Raw genomic sequence first — 19874 nt, forward strand, 5'->3', positions numbered from 1 at the left:
TGTACTTGCTGATTATCATACCATATCTGAATGCTGCCTACATCTTGTTGCAAGCGGGCATTGGCTGCCTCTCTGTGTAATGAATGATCATCGGCGAATATCCACACTTCTAACCATGATGGTAGGTCATTGATGAAAGAGCTGAAGTTGGATCTGGGACGCTCTCCTGAATAACTCCTGTGGTGTTGTCTTGAGGCTATGATGACTGGCCTCTAACTTTGAGTAAGAGCTCAAGTGAATGGAGTATTTTTCCTATTGCAATTCATGGCATTTGAATGCCAAGTCTCATTATTTCTAATCTCTGCTTTAGTATGTAGCACTTTGTGTATGGAGCCAAATGGTCAAAACTAAACACAAAATGGAAATCATTAAGTAGGTGTTTGATGAGGAAGTTCCACTTAGTATTGCTCACTGTTGACTTCTGTCTCTTTACTGATGATAGCAGACTGAAAAGTGCAGAAATTAAATTACTATTTTGTTTTAAAATATGCAATTATTTCCTTAATACCTTGAATAAATGATGAAAGACTGATCCTACAAGTTGTAAAGTTGATAATGAGAGAGGATAAATTCACGATTATCTCTGAAAAGTTATTACCATTTGTATTGTGTCTTTCAGGATAAATAAAACCACTTGACAACCAAAGAAAAGTAGCAAATTTTATACAATAGGGAAGACAGTATACAATTTGTAAATAGGCGAGCTGGCATGAACAGTATTATGGTGATCAAGTCTGTTTTAGTAATACTGATTTAGGATTAATATTGGCCAGATCATTTAGCAGATTTGAAAGAGCTCCTTCACACTCCACTTTCCTTCCCCACCCCTGCACACACCCAGAATTCTTCATGTGATTAGCCTCTTTCCTAGCGAATTGGAGTAATAAGGTAATAAGGGCATAAGCTAAGTACACTGGCTTCTTTTGTATTTCTCCAGTCTTGATAAAGGACTAGTTTGAAATTTCCACGATTTTTTTTTTCTCCCATTGACCCACTGAGTTCCTCTAGCAAAGTATACTGAGCTTCAGATTCCAGCATCTGCAGACTTCTCTGTGCCTTAAGCTTAGTTAGTATTTTGCTGGGAATCAGTTATAACTGAAACAATTCATGGATTTTGTTTTCATACATATGTACCATGAGACCCTGAATCTATAACCCCTGCAATACAAGAATGTTCAAAATTATGTGACTTGTAGACGGTTTTATGAATTATGAAGCTTCATTGTGGAGTTTATGCTTCAACATTTTTTCCCTTTGTCTACATAGAGTTTTCCATCGGATGAAGGATGGCCTTTTGCGAAATACCTTGGAGCCTGTGGGAGAGTGGTGGCAGTAAATTATGTGGGAAATGAACTTTGGAGTTTCTACCATGCACCTTGGGAAAAACGAGTAGACTTGGCCTGGCAGCTGTTGGAAATTGCTGAGCAACTCACGAACAATGATTTTGATTTTGCGCTCTACCTCTTGGATGCCAGCTTTGATAACTTTGCTGTTGGATCTCGGGATGGAAAAGTTATCATCATCGATGCTGAAAACATAATTGTGGCAGACAAAAGGTTAATCAAACAAAGTAAGTCTTTTGTTTGTGTCTCTATTCTCAAAACACACAATTCTTTGATTTCTAGTAAAAATAGCTTTCTGCCCAGATTTCTATCATAATGTGCAAGTATTTCTGAAGGGTTTCGTGTTGGATTTAAAAAAAGAAAGACCCATGTCACCAATTACATTGAGAGCTTTTGATTTGCATTCAAGTATGTATTTTGTTCATTGCTGAGTCACTAACTGGTAAAAGCTCTGTGTCGGCTTTATCTGTTTTTAATGCGTTTTTTATTTCATAATACTGACAGCTTGTTCTCAGATCTTATGCTGTAGATGAAAATCATGAAATTAGATAATTTAAGATAATTAATTCTGTCCTGAATTAATCTGGATGCAGTAAATTCTACATCCATATATCAGCCAACATTCAAATTTATTTACAAAATCTAAGATAATGCTATAAAGAAAATTCAAGTGCAGCAATATGAGGCAGTCCCAAATGTTATTTTTTAATTGCTAAATTCTCAAAAACTCTCAACTTCAAAGGTCAGTGAAATGTGCCATGTTTAATTAATGCAGGGTGGATAGATAGGTTATTGGAGGAATTATTATAAATTCGTAGAGCAGATATGCAATTGCATTGATTTCGACACAAAAGGGACATCAGGATTAAAATAGAACTAGTATACTTTCTCAATGAAAATGTTCCCATATTGTTGACTCAGTATCACTATTTGATCTGTAAAAACTGTATTGGGGATAGGGTGACCATTTCCAAAAAGGTGAACATGGTCATAGGCTACCATATATATTATATACACAGTGTGTTTTAATTTTTAAAAATTGCACCGTATTGCAAAAACAACAAATGCAAAGACACTGTATGTGTATTTATCGCCTCCAACCGTGCATCTTGGCGCCTCATAGTTCGGCGGGCAGCAACCTCCTTTGAAGAAAACCGCAGAGCCCACCTCACTGACAAAAGACAAAGGAGGAAAAACCCAACACCCAACCCCAACCCACCAATTTTCCCTTTCAACCGTGCCTGCCTGTCCCGCATCGGATTTGTCAGTCACCAACGAGCCTGCAGCAGACGTGGACATACACCACCCCCCCCATAAATCTTCGTCCACGAAGCCAAGCCAAAGAAGTAACCCATGACCATGTCCTTCTTTTGGAATGGCCACCCTAATTAGGGAGTTGAACACTGTCAACATAAGATTCAAATGAATTGTGTGAAATTTCAATTCTAACGTGTGCTATTTCAATGTGCTGCATTCTAAATAAGATGTTTATTTAGCTTTTAATACTTTAGAACAAGCCATACCGAGCTACTACATTCTGATACAGTACTGGGGAATTCTAATTACTCTGATTGCTTTCACACTGGAAAAAGGGAAAGTTTATCTCCAGCACCTCCCTCTTGGAACTGCAAATTCGAACATTGGATGAAGTTGGGATCAGCTCATATTTGGCTTCATGCTAAATATGAGCTTGTCCTCTGTCCATGATAGCACCTTGCACCCAAATACACGTGCTTTAAATCTTCTCTGTTTGAAAGTCCTTTGAGGAAAACCATGTCCACGAGTTCTCCATCGTCCACTCTGATTGCATCCCTAGAAAGATTCCAATAAAGTGGTCATTCATGATCTCCCCTTGGTAAATGGGCTGATTTTGACCAGTCCTGACACTGACTTCCAGATGCTTTGCTATTAAATCTTTAAAAATGAATTTGTGCATTTTCCACACTACTAATTAGCTGTAATTCAGTTGCTCTTTTTCTCATTTTAAAAATGCTTATTTTATATTCTTAGGCTATATTTAGTAGGACATTGTGAATATTTTGAAATTTAACTTGATTTCGGGTCAGCTTTAATTTGGTTTCTACAAACTTCAACTTTTCTTTATCGATGTCTTGTTTCAATTGAAGAGGAGTCATGTAATTTTGCCAGAGGGTTAAATATTTATTGGATGAATGAATAATGCAATAATTTGTTACCCTCAGCAGAAACCTTTTAAATGACAAGTAAAGCAGGAGCTTTGTTTCCTGAATGTTACCTAAATCCACATATTTTATGGTTTGTCTGTTTTTGAGATGATGTTATCAAAATGTTGTAGTCTTTATCACAAACAATTAATTTTCCTGTTCTTTCAATGCTTGATAAAATGGCCATTATTTTGTGGAGAAAGATACAATTGAATTGTTTTACAGTGAGGTTTTATTTCACTCAGGCTTTCATTTATCTCATCATTCAATTTAACACTGGTAGAAAGTTAAATAAAAACTGCATACATTTGGAATGAAGAGAAAATATTGGTTCAAAAGCATTTGGGACCACTGAAGTATGAAATGTGAAAAATAAAGATGCAGGTTTAGTCACCAATTATGAAGACACATCCAACTTGCCTTGACTTTTATTGGTGTAAAGAAATTGCTGTGACTTTAGTATATCTCACGTGGGACTGAAGAGAGGGAATGACAGAACGGGTGCTAACTTTCGAACTCTCAGATAAGAAATTCACTTCGCACAGTGATGTGAAGGTGATAAATCTTCAAGGCTTTCCCTCCCCAATGGTTGTAGATCATATGAATATAAAAAGTTGAAGCAGAAGTGAACCATTTAGTCACTCTGCCTTCTCCGGCATTGAGTGACATCATGGCATATCTTCCACTTCATTTATTTTTCTGCACTAACCCATATTGTTTGAATCCCTCAGTATTCACTTTTTTGCCATCTGTCAGCAACTGAGCCTCAATTCCAGAGTCAAATTAAAAAGAAAATTCCAAAGATTCCCTACCATTGGATTGGAAGAGACAAAGGTTTATGAATCTTTGGAATTCTGTACCCTAGAAGATATGGTTGGTAAGTTATTTGAGTGCATTTAAGATGATTGTTGATAGATTTTTGGATATTGAAGTGCTTTAAGGATATGGTGTGGAATGTGGCTTTGAGCTGCAGATCAAGCTTGATTTTATTCAACACAGACCCATTTCTCTTCTACGTCTCATATCGCTGTATATGTAACTCATTTTTATAATGTTAAAAGGAAGTACTTTTACAGTTATCCATCTTGTGCATGATTCATTTAAATTATTTAAAATTATGTTTAATCTGATTCTCTTGGGTCAAGGCGAAGAAAGAGACTGAAACTTTGGAAACTGATGTGATTTATTTTCAATTTCGGCAAAATGTTATTGTGGTTATGTACATCATTTTTTTTGGTCTAGGAAATAGATATCAACCTTGGGATCAGAATCTCTTCGTTTGACCTGAATTGTTTATGGTATTGAAATATCTAAGAGTAATTCATTTTACTATATTAATTTTCATCTGTCCCATAACTGACCTTTCATGAAGCTCATCTTCATGGTAGCCGTGAGTGCCAGCAGTAGATGGTCAATGACGCAGGCCATCTTGCTCTTGTGCATAATTGTGGAGATTTCTAACAAACAAATTGTTAAAATATCCTCTCTCAACGATTTTCAGTATGGATATTAAATTCTGCATTGTCAGTGCAAAATAGCACAATGTTCTTCCAATTTGAACTTCCAAATTCCTTCACTTTATATCACGAGTTAACATTTTTTAACACAAGAACCATTTGCTGCTTTCTGTCAAAATAATTAATCCTTTGAGATCTTTCTGCAAGCTTAATTGTTTTTTTTCTACAATTTGCCTTCCCACATATTTCAATCTGTTATTTGTGTTGGATACTTTTGATACTTTTATGCACTTAGTTGTTTAACATTTCAATTTGAATTTAGACATGCAGCACGGTAATTTCGACCCACGAGTTAGTGCTTCCGAATTTACACCTAATTAACCTGCACCCCTGGTACGTTTTGAATAGTGGGAGGAATTCGGAGCCCCTGGGGAAAACCCACGCAAACATGGGTAGAACTCTTTACAGACAGCGAAGGATTCGATCGCCAGTTCCAATCGCTGGCGCTGTAAAGGCATTGTGTCAACCAATAGTGTTAATTGAACAGCACACGATGTATTTTGAGTTTTAGCATTTCTGGGTTCAGCTTCGATTATGCATTTAGATAGAACCATAGAAGCTACAGCACAGAAAACCGGCTATCTGGCCCTTCTAGAATGTGTCGAAACATCATTCTGCTAATTCCACTGACCTGCACCCATTCCATAACCCTCCCGAGCACTCTCATCCATGTATCTATCCAATTTAGCCTTAAAACTTTAGAGTGAGCTCGCATTTATCACATCAGATGGAAGCTTGTTCCACACATGCACCACTCTCTGAGTGAAGACGTTTCCCCTAAACCTTTCCCCTTTCACCCTAAAGCCATGTCCTCTTGTATTTATCTCTCCTAATTTAAGTGGAAAGAGCCTACTTACACTTTCTCTGTCTGTACCCCTCATAATTTTGTAAACCTCTATCAAATCTCCCCTCATTATTCTATGCTCCAAGGAATAAAGTCCAAACCTGTTTAATATTTCCTTGTAATTTGACTCCTGAAGGCCTGGCAACATCATAGTAAATCTTCTCTGCACTCCTTCAATTTTACTGATATTCTTCCTGTAGTTTGGTGACCAGAACTACACATAATACTCCAAATTTGGCCACACCATTGTCTTGTACAACCTCACCGTAACAGCCCAACTTATGTACTCAGTACTTTGATTTATGAAGGCCAATATGCCAAAAGCTTTCTTTACAACCCTGTGCCCCTGAGACACCACTTTCAGAGAATTATTTATCAGTATTCCCAGATCCCTTTGTTCCTCCGCATTCCTCGGTGCCCTACCATTTACAATGTATGTCCTGCCTTGGCTTGTCCTTGGTGACCAAACACAATTAGTGAATACTCTTAAATGCATCTCCAACCAAGAAATATTCAGTGCTTTTTTTAAAAAATTTGGAGACATTGCCATTAAATGGCATGCATGTGAAAATGCAGCCCAGGACAAACAATACAGTAACGCACCACAAAACTACTTTGACGTTTCCATTACAGTGTATGAAATTCATCATCAAGGTATATTGTTTAATGCATACAGCTGATTCAAGCATTAAATTGCCTCCTGTTATTTGTGTTGTCAATGCTCGCCACATCAGCGCTTTATTTGATTTCACCTGGCAGCATGATAAACTAAATATTTTTATACAGTAACCGCAAAATAAAATTACTCCCTCTTCCTGTTGGACAACACAGGTGGATGGGCAATATTTTGATTAAAGGTTACAGCTGGTGATCATTTTAAGAAATGGAAAATAAGGCAAATCAGCAAATTTATGGCACTAGAGAATGATGAATTTTATGTCTTACTCTTCAGAGATAGGAAGGAATGTATCCATCACGAATGCTAACAGCCAATTAAATCCTTATCAAGTGTGTTAACTGTTGTAACAAATACAATGGCTAATTTCACAAGGTATAAGGATCAAATTTTAAGATCTCATCTGAAAGACTATACCTCTAACATTAGCATTTACTCTGCAATTTCATTATCATGTTATTTGCGTTCCAGTTTGTGGAAGGGCACTTGATTCCAGGACTTCTGACACTGAATCTGTTGAACCCAGCCTGATGGATTTGTGAATCAGCTGTGGTTACTCCAGTTAAGCGAGTGTAAAGTTGTGTCCAAAGAATGTGAATGCAGTATGAATAGCTTTACTGGCTGTTCCCTCAAATGTAGCATCAATTACGTTAAAGTTCAGTCTGGTTGCATTACGACGACAGTTCTGCATTCAGTTCCTGCTCTCTTTAATGCACCATCTTCTTTCTTGGCTATGCCGAATGGATAAGTTTTAAATTTCTCATGAACAAAATGCAAAAGGTGTAGAAGTTAAAGTTACTGCCACTGTAAGTCAAGGAAAAAAAATTAGCTTCACATTAACTGATTTAAAATAAAATCTGTAGTTGTGCTAAATTGTTTAGCAAGAAAGATGCCTCAATTGTAGGATGGGTCTTTCTGCCTTTGTCCTCATAAAAATGGGCAGTTGTCTCTCAAATTTCCAAATTTTGTGAAATGCTCTGCAGAAAATAGAAGCAATTAACAATCTAAATGCCTGCATAATGAAAATAATTATGCATCTGCAAATCATTATCTCAAACTCATAGGGCACTTGTGCTCTCGTTCATGTGGGTAAAAATAGGTAGGTTTGTATTTACTGTATTCTGGATTTTTTTGCATTGATTATAAAAGTAAGGAAGTCATTTTGCAGTTAGGCTGCACTTGCAGTTTTGAATGCATTTCTGGTAGCCTCAGTACAAGGAAAGATAAGGAGCCTTTGGAAAGTGTGCATGAGAAATTTACCAGGATATGGTCGAAATTCAAGAATATGAGCCATGAGAGGAGGTTGGGTGGAAGTGGTTATTTTCTCTGAAGTGTTGGAGGATGAGGATAGATGTGATAGAGTTTATAAAGTTATAAAGGGCATTGATGAGATAGATAGATGATCAGAATCTTTTTCCTCAGGTAAAATGTCACATCTGAGAGGATGTGCATTTAAGATGAAGGGGTGAAAGTTTAAATTGGATATGTGAAGCAATTTCGTTTTGCACAGAATGGTAGGTACCTGGACAGGCTGCTTGTGTTAGTGTTGGAAACAGGCACCATAAGAGCACTAATAGACTTCTAGGAAGAGCCATAATTATGCACGAAAGAGGGATAAATGTGATGTGCAAGCATCAAGATTGCTGTGTTTCGTGTGTTTGCCTTTAGTTTGGGGGGGTGGGGGCGGCGTGTGGGGATTGAGTTCAAGAGCCGCGAGGTTGCTGCAGATCTATAAAACTCTGGTTACACTACACTTGGGAGTATGGCATTAAATTCCAGTTCCCTCATTACAGAAATGTGTGGAGGCTAAGGAGAAGGTGCAGAGGATATTTACCAGGATGTTGCCTGGATTGAAGAATAATGAATGAAGCAAGGTTCCCACCTGCTTCAAAAGGGTATCATTCATCCTGGTGCCCAAGAAGAACCATGTGAGCTGCCTCAACTAATATGACCCAGTAGCATTAACTTTTTCTTCTGTGATGAAATGCTTTAGGAGGATGGTCATGGCCAGAATTAACACATACTCAAGCCAAGGTCAGGACCCACTGCAATCCGCCCATCGTCACAGTCTCTCCACAGCAGATGCAATATCATTGGTTCTCCACTCAGCTCTGGATTACCTCGAAAAATGGCAACTCATGCATATGGCTGTTCTTCATCGACTACAGCTCGTCGTTTAACACCTCAGTGCTGATCAAGAAGTTCCAAACTCTGGGCCTCTGCATTAGATCTTTGACTTCCTCATTGGAAGTTCACAGTCAGTACAAGTTGGAGACAATATCTTTGTCTCCTCCTCACTGATTATCAACACGAGCACACCTCAAGGATGCATGCTTAGCCCACTGCTCTACTCATTATACTCCCGTGACTGGGTGACTAGGCACAATTAAATAAATACAAGTTTGCTAATGATGCCATAATTGTCGGCAGAATCACAATTGGAAATGAGGAATCATACTGGAGGGAGATAAATCAGCTTGTTGAGTGTTGTCTTGTCAACAACCTTTTGCTCAACATGAGCAAAACAAAGGAGATGATTGTGAACTTCAGAAGGAAGTCAGGGCTCAGTACTGGAGAGGGTCAAGAACTTCAAATTCCTGCATGTTAACGTCTCTGACGATCTGTCCTGGAGCCTCCATGTTTGATGCAATCACGAAGAAGACTCGCCAATGATCATACTTTGTGAGCTGTTTGAGGAGATTTGGTATGTCGTCGAAGACTCTAAACTTCTACAGGTAAACTGGAGTACATTCTAGCTGGTTGCATCGCTGTCTGGTATGGAAGCGCCAACTCTCATGACAAGAAAAAGCTCCTGTGGGTTGTTAACTTGGCTTGCGACATCACAGGCACCCGACCACTCCATTGAGGACATTGACAAGAGATGGTGGCTTAAAAAAGCAGCCTCTATCTTCAAAGACCCGACCACCCAGGCCATGGCCTCTTCCTCTGCTACCGTCAGGAAAAAGGTACAGGAGCCTAAAGATGAGCACTCTGCGGCACAAGGACAGCTTCTTTCCCACTGCCATCAGATTCCTGAATGATCAATGAACCGTTTCTTTTTGTGCATTATTTAAAAAAATGTATTGTTGTAAGGTGGTTTATATGAATGTCTGCACTAACTTGTTCATGACAATAAATTCTGATTCTGATTGATGGGCTGAAGGGGCTATATTGTGTTGTGAAGTTTTATATTTGGTGCTGACTCATGGGCCAAAGGTCCTTTTTCTATGCTGTATTTTTTTTGCATCTTTCTGTTTTTCTCCCCTCTCTCGTTCTCTTTCTACACACAGATTGATTATTAATTTCCCCCTTTTCACTGTTCCTGTTTTTTTTCAGTCTTGAGGTTTGGGGTGCAGTGTTTTTGCCTGTTAGAGCAAAAGCTCATACAACATCTTAATGCTAAAAACATTTTGCTTTGAATTCTGTTAATTCACTTTTTTATTGTGCTCCAACTAGCATGACAACCTGATGGCAAACTTTGCTGGAAGTTGTCATGTACCTGCACTTCAACCCAGTTATTATTAGGACATAACACGTGCAGTGAATATCAAAAGTATTTTAGATCAGTGAATAAACACCTCCATAAGCAAATTTTCTTGCGATTAATTAGAATTTTTTTCTATCCTTTGTTTGAAATCAGTATACCGGCTCAGGTCAACTAATTAAGTGTAGCCAATAAAACATTTTAAAATTGTATTTGTTAATATCATACTGTACCGATAGCTCAGTGGTTAGAGCACTGGTCTTGTTCCTCGCTAGGGCATCTTTTCCGTGAGGGGTGCTGGAGAAAGTGGCAATTCTCTGCCTTCCTTATGGTAGACCGTTAAATAATTTTGTGTATGTTACATCCTAAATGTAGTATTACGTGATAATAATGGAACCTTTACGTGTATTGTGTTTTTTCTACAATGAACTGAGCCTCTTCAAGATGGTGGTGTTGCTTCAGTAATGGTGGGGCTGTGGCTGCGAGACGAGAAGGAGGAATGAGGCCGTGGTCTTTCCACAGTCCTCTGCAGGATCCAAGCTGCCAGGGTGTCCTGCCTGATATTTCATTGTGCTGGCTGTAGTAGACTGGGCCAATGGTGTTTATTTTTCATCACAGTACCTCAGAGGTCCATGATCCAAGATGGCAGCACTCATGGTTTCCAGCTTGACGTTGAGGGTCACAAAGGAATTGCAGGGTACCAGAGTAGGAGTGCACCTCCTATGCCAACCTGGAGGAGCTCTGGAGAGAAGTCTGAAAGGAAGTGAGACCACAACAGCAGACTAGGTCTACGAAGGCTGAACCATGGGAATGCTATGATCAATGAGGTTTCAGTCAGGTTTCTATATGGAACGTAAGCAAAAGGCTCAGTGACCATTTTTCAGGCTGATCGCTACTGTTTTTTTGGGAACCAGGAATTAAGTCATGGATTCAGGTAGGTGCATTGGCGAGTAGACTTCGTGAAAAGCCTTGGACTCTAATCCTTCCAGGATTTTGAACCATGGGTTGAGGAAGCATGATCTGGGCATAGGGCCTCAAACACATATTCACTGCTGAATAATATGCCCTCAAATGTTATGGGGGTGCTGGAACTTGGAGGGGCTGCATTAGAAGAAGCGTCAAGATCCATGACCATTTAATGTCTGGGGGGGATTCTTTTTTGCTTCTCTTTCTCGTTTTAATAATGATGACATATGACTTATCAACTCATTGTCTGGCTTTGTGAAGCAAGCAAAGGAAAGCTTTTTTATCTCCTGTGTACATGCCAATAAATTGAATCTGAATAGAAAAATCTGGAAATGTATGCATTCTTGAAGGGAAAAATGTAATTGGATTGGACCTTTAGTATATTTCTGAATTTGCCATTGGGCTTGAGGATTTTATTATTATTGAATGACAAAGCAATCTTAGACAAAACCACGTGAAACAATTCTCCATAAGTAGCCTTAATACTGTATTTTTACACATAACATGTGCATAATATGCAAATTTTACAAATCATGTACCTTCCCGCATGTTATATGCATGTGTGCACTGTATAAGAATATTTTTACATGTTAAAACAACACGCACAATAGTGATCATGGGAAATGCGCACTGGCAATTTATAGTGAGCATGGTAATATTAGCGAGTGTGGGAATATAATAGCGGCATTGAAAGAACGAGCTCAATTAATAGCGGCTATGGGAAAGATGTGCTGGTAACTTACGGTGAATGTGGGAATATTATAATGAGTATGAGAATATTAATAGTGGCAATGAAAGAATGGGTGCAATTTATAGCAGGTGTTGTAAATTTTGATCTCTTTGTATTGAATCCCTATAAACAGGACATTCTGGCTAGGGCACTGCACCTTATCAATGTTAATTGCCCAGACCTGTCCATGAGCAAGGAAATTAACATATCAAATGCCTCTGATTTGAGACAACATTAAAATTAAAATCCTTCTTAACTTGTCTGTCTTCAATCTTTTTAAATGAGATTCCTCTCCAAAGCTTGTTAATGTGTTGCAGCAGGATATCATCTATTTAATGGGTGATTGACACCTCTGGGAGAAGTTGATTGGGTGTTAATTGCAGGAGATTAACTGTGACATTTTGTCTCATGTCCCATTTAAATATAATTTGATTTTGCCAGTCAGAATTTAAAATACTACATCTGCGTGGTATATGCGTGTGCACGTTGTACGAAAATATCTTTACACAATTTATGGTTTTCTATGCGTTATATGCGTGTGCACGTTATAGGCAGAGGTCGACAGCATCGAGTCCACGCTGCTGAAGATCCAGCTGCGCTGGATGGGTCACATCTCCAGAATGGAGGACCATCGCCTTCCCAAGATCGTATTATATGGCGAGCTCTCCACTGGCCACCGTGACAGAGGTGCACCAAAGAAAAGGTACAAGGACTGCCTAAAGAAATCTCTTGGTGCCTGCCACATTGACCACCGCCAGTGGGCTGATAACGCCTCAAACCGTGCATCTTGGCGCCTCACAGTTCGGCGGGCAGCAACCTCCTTTGAAGAAGACCGCAGAGCCCACCTCACTGACAAAAGGCAAAGGAGGAAAAACCCAACACCCAACCCCAACCAACCAATTTTCCCTTGCAACCGCTGCAATCGTGTCTGCCTGTCCCGCATCGGACTTGTCAGCCACAAACGAGCCTGCAGCTGACGTGGACTTTTTACCCCCTCCATAAATCTTCGTCCGCGAAGCCAAGCCAAAGAAGATGTTAATTTCATTCTGTAAATTCTGCTGTTTCCCTTTATTTTATGAAATCTGTGCTGGTATAAATTGCTGCTATTCCTGAAATACCAGAATGATGTTTAATTGCTTAACTTTTAAATATTTCCACCAATGGAATATGAAATTAAATGCAAAGAACTTTAATCTTTCCAAGTTGATTTTTAGTGTTTCTTTGCAGTGGATTATTGCTTTAACTTTTTTTTTTGCCTCCATTCAGTTGGGTGAATAGATTTTTGTTAAAGTCCAGATTCTAAGTCATGGGTTGTAGGATTTTTCTAAAAAAGTCTTTCAACAAAAGTGTTCCTAACATTAGAGATGCCAAAAACTGATCAAAATACACCAGTATGTTTTTGGCAGGCAGTAGAATTCTACAAGCCATGAGTGATTTAAGAATGATTTAAGGAAAAGTGTATCTCTAATGCTAAGAACACTTTTGTTCAATTCTTTAAAAAGCAACATGCAACCTTCATGTCTATCCACACCAAACCTCAATTTAATTTCTCATTTGAAATATGGTTGTTTTGATTTTTAGGACTGCTTAGATGTTTCGTTCCTAGAGTGAAGCTAGGCACGTCACTGTCTCAGTAATGAAGTTCATGAATGATTACAAAATATAGAAGCCAGCAGATAACTACAGTAATTTCCCTTGTATTTTTCAGTGGGCGGAGAATTCTGCACAAGCAGTGCAGTTACCACAGTGTGATAACTGCAAACTCTAATCACTATAGATATGAAAAGAGAATCTTTTTGAAAATCTGTTTTGAGAAGCTGTAATTAAAATCTGGAATGCACCTACAATAGATCTAAACTTTCAATCGACTGTTAATAATGTTCCTCGTGAAATACATAAGTTAAACAAAGCTTCTGCGAATTAGAGGAAAATTTGGAATCAATGGGAATTTACCTGAAGGAAAGATGCTTGCTTGAGACCTTTGTAAATGGGGACAAATGTGAGTGAGGTGATGATGGATTTTGGGACTGAACTGTTACTCAGTTTATCTTATTAAAAGGGGAGAAGGTTGTGGAAATAAAAATAATGGTGATACATGTGGTTCATTAATATTGAAATGCTTCGCAAGGAACTTGAAAAAAGTTACAGCAGACTTAATGCTTAAAATGTCCAGATAATGCAAACCAATAATCTGCAAAATATAAATAACATACAGTAAAGTAGATAATACAGTCAAATGCACTTATTATCAAATTTTTTAATTGTCAGGTTAAAGTGAAAATGATTGCAACTCCAGTGCTGTGCTACACATGATGGTAGTGACTCAAAACTACAGTGACCTGAGTTTCAGCTGATCTGTGTGTTGTGTGGAGTTGCCATTACAGTAGCTTTCATTGCTTGCTTAGAATTCATTTCACATTCTCTTAATTAACTAAGTGAATTGGCTATTGTAAATTACCCCAACTCTAAGTTGGATAGCTTTTGAAGAACATGTTCAATTGTAAGGTTTAAAACCATGGTTTTCAAACCTTTTCTTTCCACTCACATACCACCTGAAGTCATCCCTCTGCCATAGGTGCTCTGTGATTAGTAAGGAATGACTTCAGGTTTTATGTGAGTGGAAAGAAAAAGTTTGAAATGTGCACAGTTTTATGAGTCCAAAGGAAATGGACCAATGACAATTTTTCTCAAGCAAAATATTTCAGTTACATTTGGGTCTAGAGCAGTGGTTCTCAACCTTTTTTTCTCCCACTCACATAGCCCTATTTTGAAAGACCAACAGCCACCCCACATCAGTCCAGTCAAAATCAAAATCTCTTCCCAGCAACACATCAGTGTATCACCCACCTAATGAAATGGAGAGTTTAGTAGAAGATGCGTCACTATTTCACCGCCAGCTCATTTGATCTCCAGCTCCAGCCATTTCATCGACAGCTCATTTCAGACTTCTGCTTTTATGGGAGCATGTATAGACATCCGAGAGAGCAGGTAGTGGGCTGCCGGGAGAGAGCAGGACAGCAGTATTATTAATAAGATTTTTCCTGTTGTCTTATTACATGTTTTGTCTGTAAATACACAAAAATATACGGTACACATACACATCCTTACCTGAGTTGGTCATGGAATGCCAGATCACCTCGTTTACACAGAAGAAATTCTGGGGCTGTTGCTCCTCTGCTGCCGGGAAAAAAAATGGAACTGGAATGACCCCCCCCCCCCCCCCCCCAGTTCTTCACAAAGGAAGGTTTTGGTCTAATAACAGACACAAAGAAGACAGCTTCATTTAGACAAAAATGTTGATTTTTTTCAAATGCTGATATTATCTGCTTGTAAACTGGATGTAAACATTGGTCATGCAAATCTAGCAATTAGAAACGTACTCAAAAGAAACTAGGAAAATGGACACGGAGCGACATTTTTTGTTTCAAATATAAAATGAGATCAATCTTGTCATTGGAGTTAAAATTACAGTACTAAACAGAATAAATTATTGATATGAGAAGGAAGCTTTCTTGCTCTTGGTAGGTGTAGACTGCATCTTGCTTGCATTACTCAATAATGAGATGGATTCCCCATGGCTTTAAATAGATGATGATGTAAAGAAATCGGATATGTGTCACTGAATGTGAAATCATTATTTTTGAGGGATAGGAGTGAACAAAATTTTCATTAATAGAAGATTTAAGTCGTAAAGTTATGATTTTCACATTTACAAGATTTATAAGCTATGTGCCCTGTTGTCTCTCCTGAGCCACATGATTAAGCAGGTCTAGAACCACATTTACCTCACATTTCTCTCCCTGATGTCATTAAATTACTGAACTTTTTTTTCCTAAGTTATTCATTCTTCACTGCCTCAGCAGCTCAAATATAAAACATTCCATTCACAAATTTAATAAATGTCCATAATCATAAACTCAGTATCAATTTCAAGACGATACACCAATTTCCTGATCAAACAAAATAAATATTTTCAATTGACTTCATCAAAATAATTCCTTTTTCTCAATAAAAAGTGCTACTTTTGTCCTCAACCTAGGAAATTACTACCTGATATTGCTTTATCTAGTCTCTCCTTCTAACTATAGATTAACATTCTGGTGAATCTAGATTGTGTGTAATCTGCTTTGATTCTTTATCTGAGATGGTCATAACTACATAGTCCTCCAAAAATATACTGACAAAATGACAGTATATTAAATTTGAAATCATTACCTTTGCTGTACCATACCTCTATTTATAAAACATTAAATTTTTAATAACTATCAATTTGCATTCATACTTTAAATACTTTGTGTATTTGTGTCCTTGAGTTCTCTATTTCCTTGTGTGGGTGCAATTTTTTTTTGCTTTTAAATGTTATCCACGCCCATTTTGTCTGCCAAGTCTGCAAACCGACTGAAATTTATTTGCCAGTTCTTCACAAAGGAAGGTTTTGGTCTAATAACAGACACAAAGAGATGTCAAGTGAACTTTTTAATTGGTTGGTCTGTGTCTTTCTATTTAACTGCCTTTTTATTAACTTTTACAACTAATTTTAAAGATCAAGGCATGGAATATATTTGGGAAGAAAATTTCTAGAAGCAGAAGGCATCGAGTATTAGGAGTGTAAGCAGGAATACGGTATTGAGATAAAGCATTGGCCATGATCATAGTGAATGATAAAAGGGTATAATGGTCTACTCCTGCTTCAATTTTCTATATTTCTCCATTTCAAACCTATATCTTCATTTTGGCAGTCTTCCAGAAATTGAAAATTACCTTGAGATGTTGTCTTTTTAGATTAATTGTGGATCATTGAAATTCCCCACACTAGAGTTTTTTTTTTCCCCATTTGTTTCTCACTATATTTTCCTCCTGGCCCCATATGTTTTCCAGAGCTCCTCTAATCTTGAGTGAAAACACAAAAGCTGGCAAAACACAGCAGGTCATACAGTTCAGGCTTGAGCCCTTCATCCAGGTATGAGCAAAATGTAGGCAGGTGCAATAATGATATTATTGCAACAATCTGGGAAGACTGAGCAGATACAAGATTTTTCTGTACAGTGGTGGAAATGTAGAGGAAACATGATCCGGGAATATAGTAAGAGATTCAATAATGAACCAGTAACAATTTGAATAAGTTATCCAAACGGAATTTCATTAACCAAGTTGAGTGTGTGGAATTTCCTGCAATTTGAAGATCCATTTAAGTAGAATTATTAATCTTGCAATAATGAAAAGACAATAGGTGATGTGAAAAAAGAACACTTACATCAGTCTAATTCAACACCATCACACCAGCAAAACCTGTGACCAAACTCAGTTCTCAGAAACTGAGACTAATCATCATAATCTATTTAAAGCCATGGGGAATCCATCTCATAATGAGTAATGCAAGCAAGATGCAGTCTACACCTTCCAAAAACTAGATCCTCAATTTCTTCATCAACAGACCCCAATCAGTAAAGATCGGCAGCATCACCTCCTTCTTGCTGACCATATCAACACAGGAACCCCAATGCAGCGTACTTAGTCCGCTGCTCTATTCCATGTGCATTCATGAGTGTGTAGCAGGTTTGCCTCCAAAACTATATAAATTTGGTGACGACGCCATTGTTATTGGCCGAGTATCTGGAAATCACGAGTGAGTATACAAAATGGAGACCAAGAATCCGGTTGGGTGGTGCCAGAACAACAATCTTGCTCTCAACATCACCAAGACCAAGAACTTTTAGTTGATTTTAGGAAGGGATACTGAGGGACCAGGCATCTGCATTGTTGGGACAGAGGTGGAAAAGGTTCGGAGTTAAATTCATACACTGTCTGCATGTTCTCCCCATCCTGAAGGTGTATTTATGGGAGAATAGGCTTGTGGCCTGAAAGCACCTGTTTCCATGCTGCATATCAAAATTGTCTCCCCTGGAACCAGCACATCAAGGCAACCATGAAGAAAGCACGCCACTGTCTCTGCAGAGTCTGAAAATATAATCTATCAAACTTCTATGGGTGCATTGTGGAATTGTGATTATGTCACAACCAGGTCTTCATATTCAAGTGCCTAGGAATACAGAAGGCTGCAAAAGGTAGCAAATGTAACCAGGTCCATCACAGGCTCTGACCTCCCATCCATTGAAAGCATCAATGTGAGGCACTGCCTAAAGAAGGCAACCAGCATTATAAAGGGCAATCATCACTCTGGTCACAAGCTCTTCTTGCTGCTACCTTTGGGAAGAAGATGCAGAAGCCTGAAAACCAGCACCTCTAGGTCCAAGAACGGTTTATTTCCAGCAGCTATTAGGCCCTTGAACCTCCCTTTGTTATACTAATCATGGACTGGTCAGACATCACAAAAAGGAATCTGTACTGTTGTGACATCAGGTTTTTTTCTTGCACAATTTATTTGTATTGTTTAAATTTATTTCAGTGAATATGATTGTAGTTTTTATAAATAACCTGTTTAGTTACAGCAAGTAAGTATTTTGATGCATGCCTGCATACTGTATGTGCATTGTATAATTCAGATGGCAATAAACTTGAAATAAAATCTTTTCAAGGTGGGGGAGGAGAGGAAAGGAGATGATCTACAATCGACATTCTGATTGCTATTGTTGATGAGTTCTTCAGTCATGTAAGAGTTGTTTTCTTTAGTTTTTTGAGTACATTTTGTAAATCATTTGAGTTGCATTTCACCAGCATCTTTTCCTTTGATCATTTTGAGTCTTTCCTGTTCTAATCACTCCTAATTGCCTTTACACTTGAACTTGCCTGACAATAATCCAAGCGATCTCTCGCAAGATGACTTTATCCCTTCCTCCGGTCCTTAACCTTGCATCTGGTAATATGCCCAAAACAAGTCCCATTTGCAACAAAAATTTTATAAGCCATGCCCCTGATTAGCAAAATCATCAAAACAAATTTAAAATGAGAAAAATGAAGAACTTAGAAGCATTTCAGTATTATTTCTCTAAAATGGAATCAAGTATGCAACTCCTTCACAGACTCTCCTGGGAAATCATGGAGAAATCGTTTCCGTATCAGGTGCAGACTTTCATGCTCGCTAAAATATCCAACTTAATTTCCCTTCTCTCTCAATCCAATGATTATACATTAATTAGGACATCATTGCCAGAACTTTTGGGACTATCATGTTTTTACTGTGAAGGGTTTTCATGATTAGTAACACGGTTTTCTTGATCTTTTCCCACAAATTTCAATTGTTTACTTCCAATCTAATTAGTTTAAGGTTGTCGTTTTAAAATAAACAAAATTTGCAGATGGTTCAAATTTAAAGATTTGCAACATTAACTCTTTTCCTCTTTCCATAGATGCTTCTTGACCTGTTGGTTTCTTTTTATCATTTTCTGTTTTTATTTGTAATGTGATCTTATTCAATGAGTTTTCAAAACAGGTTATCTTGCATTGTTCTGTAAGCCTAACTACTTTTTTTTTTAAATCCCAAGAGATGTTCAAATGGCTGAAGCACTTGCATGTTGGCACTCTAAAATGCACGATTTGAATTAATTGTCAAACGTGATGCACTGTAGTTTTTGTGGCCCAATGTTAATGGAATTATCACTTATTTACTGTGAACGTCTGTACTGCTCAATAATTATTCATAGAATGACTAGATAATGAGTAAATTGAACATTATGAAAATAATTCTGTACTTGGGAAAGTAAGATGCAAAGGGACTGCTATAATTCAACTTCATTTGTAGTATTCTACGAGTTAAGTAGTATGCAAAACTTGGGGGTTTAAAAGGTGAGCCACTTTCATTCTCTGAATTACTTTTCTACATGTTCCCCAATATGTTTTAATGGAATTAAATTTCTTCCAACAAGCTTATTATTCAGCCATTTTTAAATAAGGACAAAAATTGTCATGAGCACTGTATTTGATATGAACATATGAGAATATATATAATTTACCTAAATGTTTATGGTGAGAATGAACCTTTATAATCAATGACAATGTTGAACTGAATGAATGTATTTTCAATTGTTAATAGTCATATGGAAACCGGCCCTTTAGGCCACTGAGTCAGAATCAACCACGAGTCGCCCCTTGACACAATACCCTACATTTACTCCCATATTTATAATTTTTTAAAAGGCATACTTTAATATTTTAATTGAAAACATGTTGCAAG

At 37.8% G+C, this 19874-nt stretch overlaps 1 protein-coding gene and 1 long non-coding RNA gene across 3 annotated transcripts in view; one reads left to right on the top strand and one right to left on the bottom strand.

The window, feature by feature from the left end:
- LOC138742669 (divergent protein kinase domain 2A-like) overlaps positions 1 to 19874 on the top strand; it is a 140015-nt gene that overhangs the window by 63658 nt on the left and 56483 nt on the right. For both annotated transcript variants that reach the window (XM_069897385.1, XM_069897386.1), the window contains exon 3: positions 1267 to 1570. In XM_069897385.1, coding sequence (XP_069753486.1) covers positions 1267 to 1570 — 304 coding nt within the window. The remainder of the gene's footprint in view (positions 1 to 1266; positions 1571 to 19874) is intronic.
- LOC138742670 (uncharacterized) overlaps positions 4798 to 19874 on the bottom strand; it is a 52991-nt gene continuing 37914 nt past the window's right edge. Inside the window, exons 3-4 of the long non-coding RNA XR_011344353.1 lie at positions 14591 to 14739; positions 4798 to 4983 (exon numbers count right to left, since the gene is read on the bottom strand). This is a non-coding gene — a long non-coding RNA (uncharacterized lncRNA). The remainder of the gene's footprint in view (positions 4984 to 14590; positions 14740 to 19874) is intronic.

This window comes from Narcine bancroftii, chromosome 9 (assembly GCF_036971445.1).
Source record: "Narcine bancroftii isolate sNarBan1 chromosome 9, sNarBan1.hap1, whole genome shotgun sequence".
NCBI lineage: Eukaryota > Metazoa > Chordata > Chondrichthyes > Torpediniformes > Narcinidae > Narcine > Narcine bancroftii.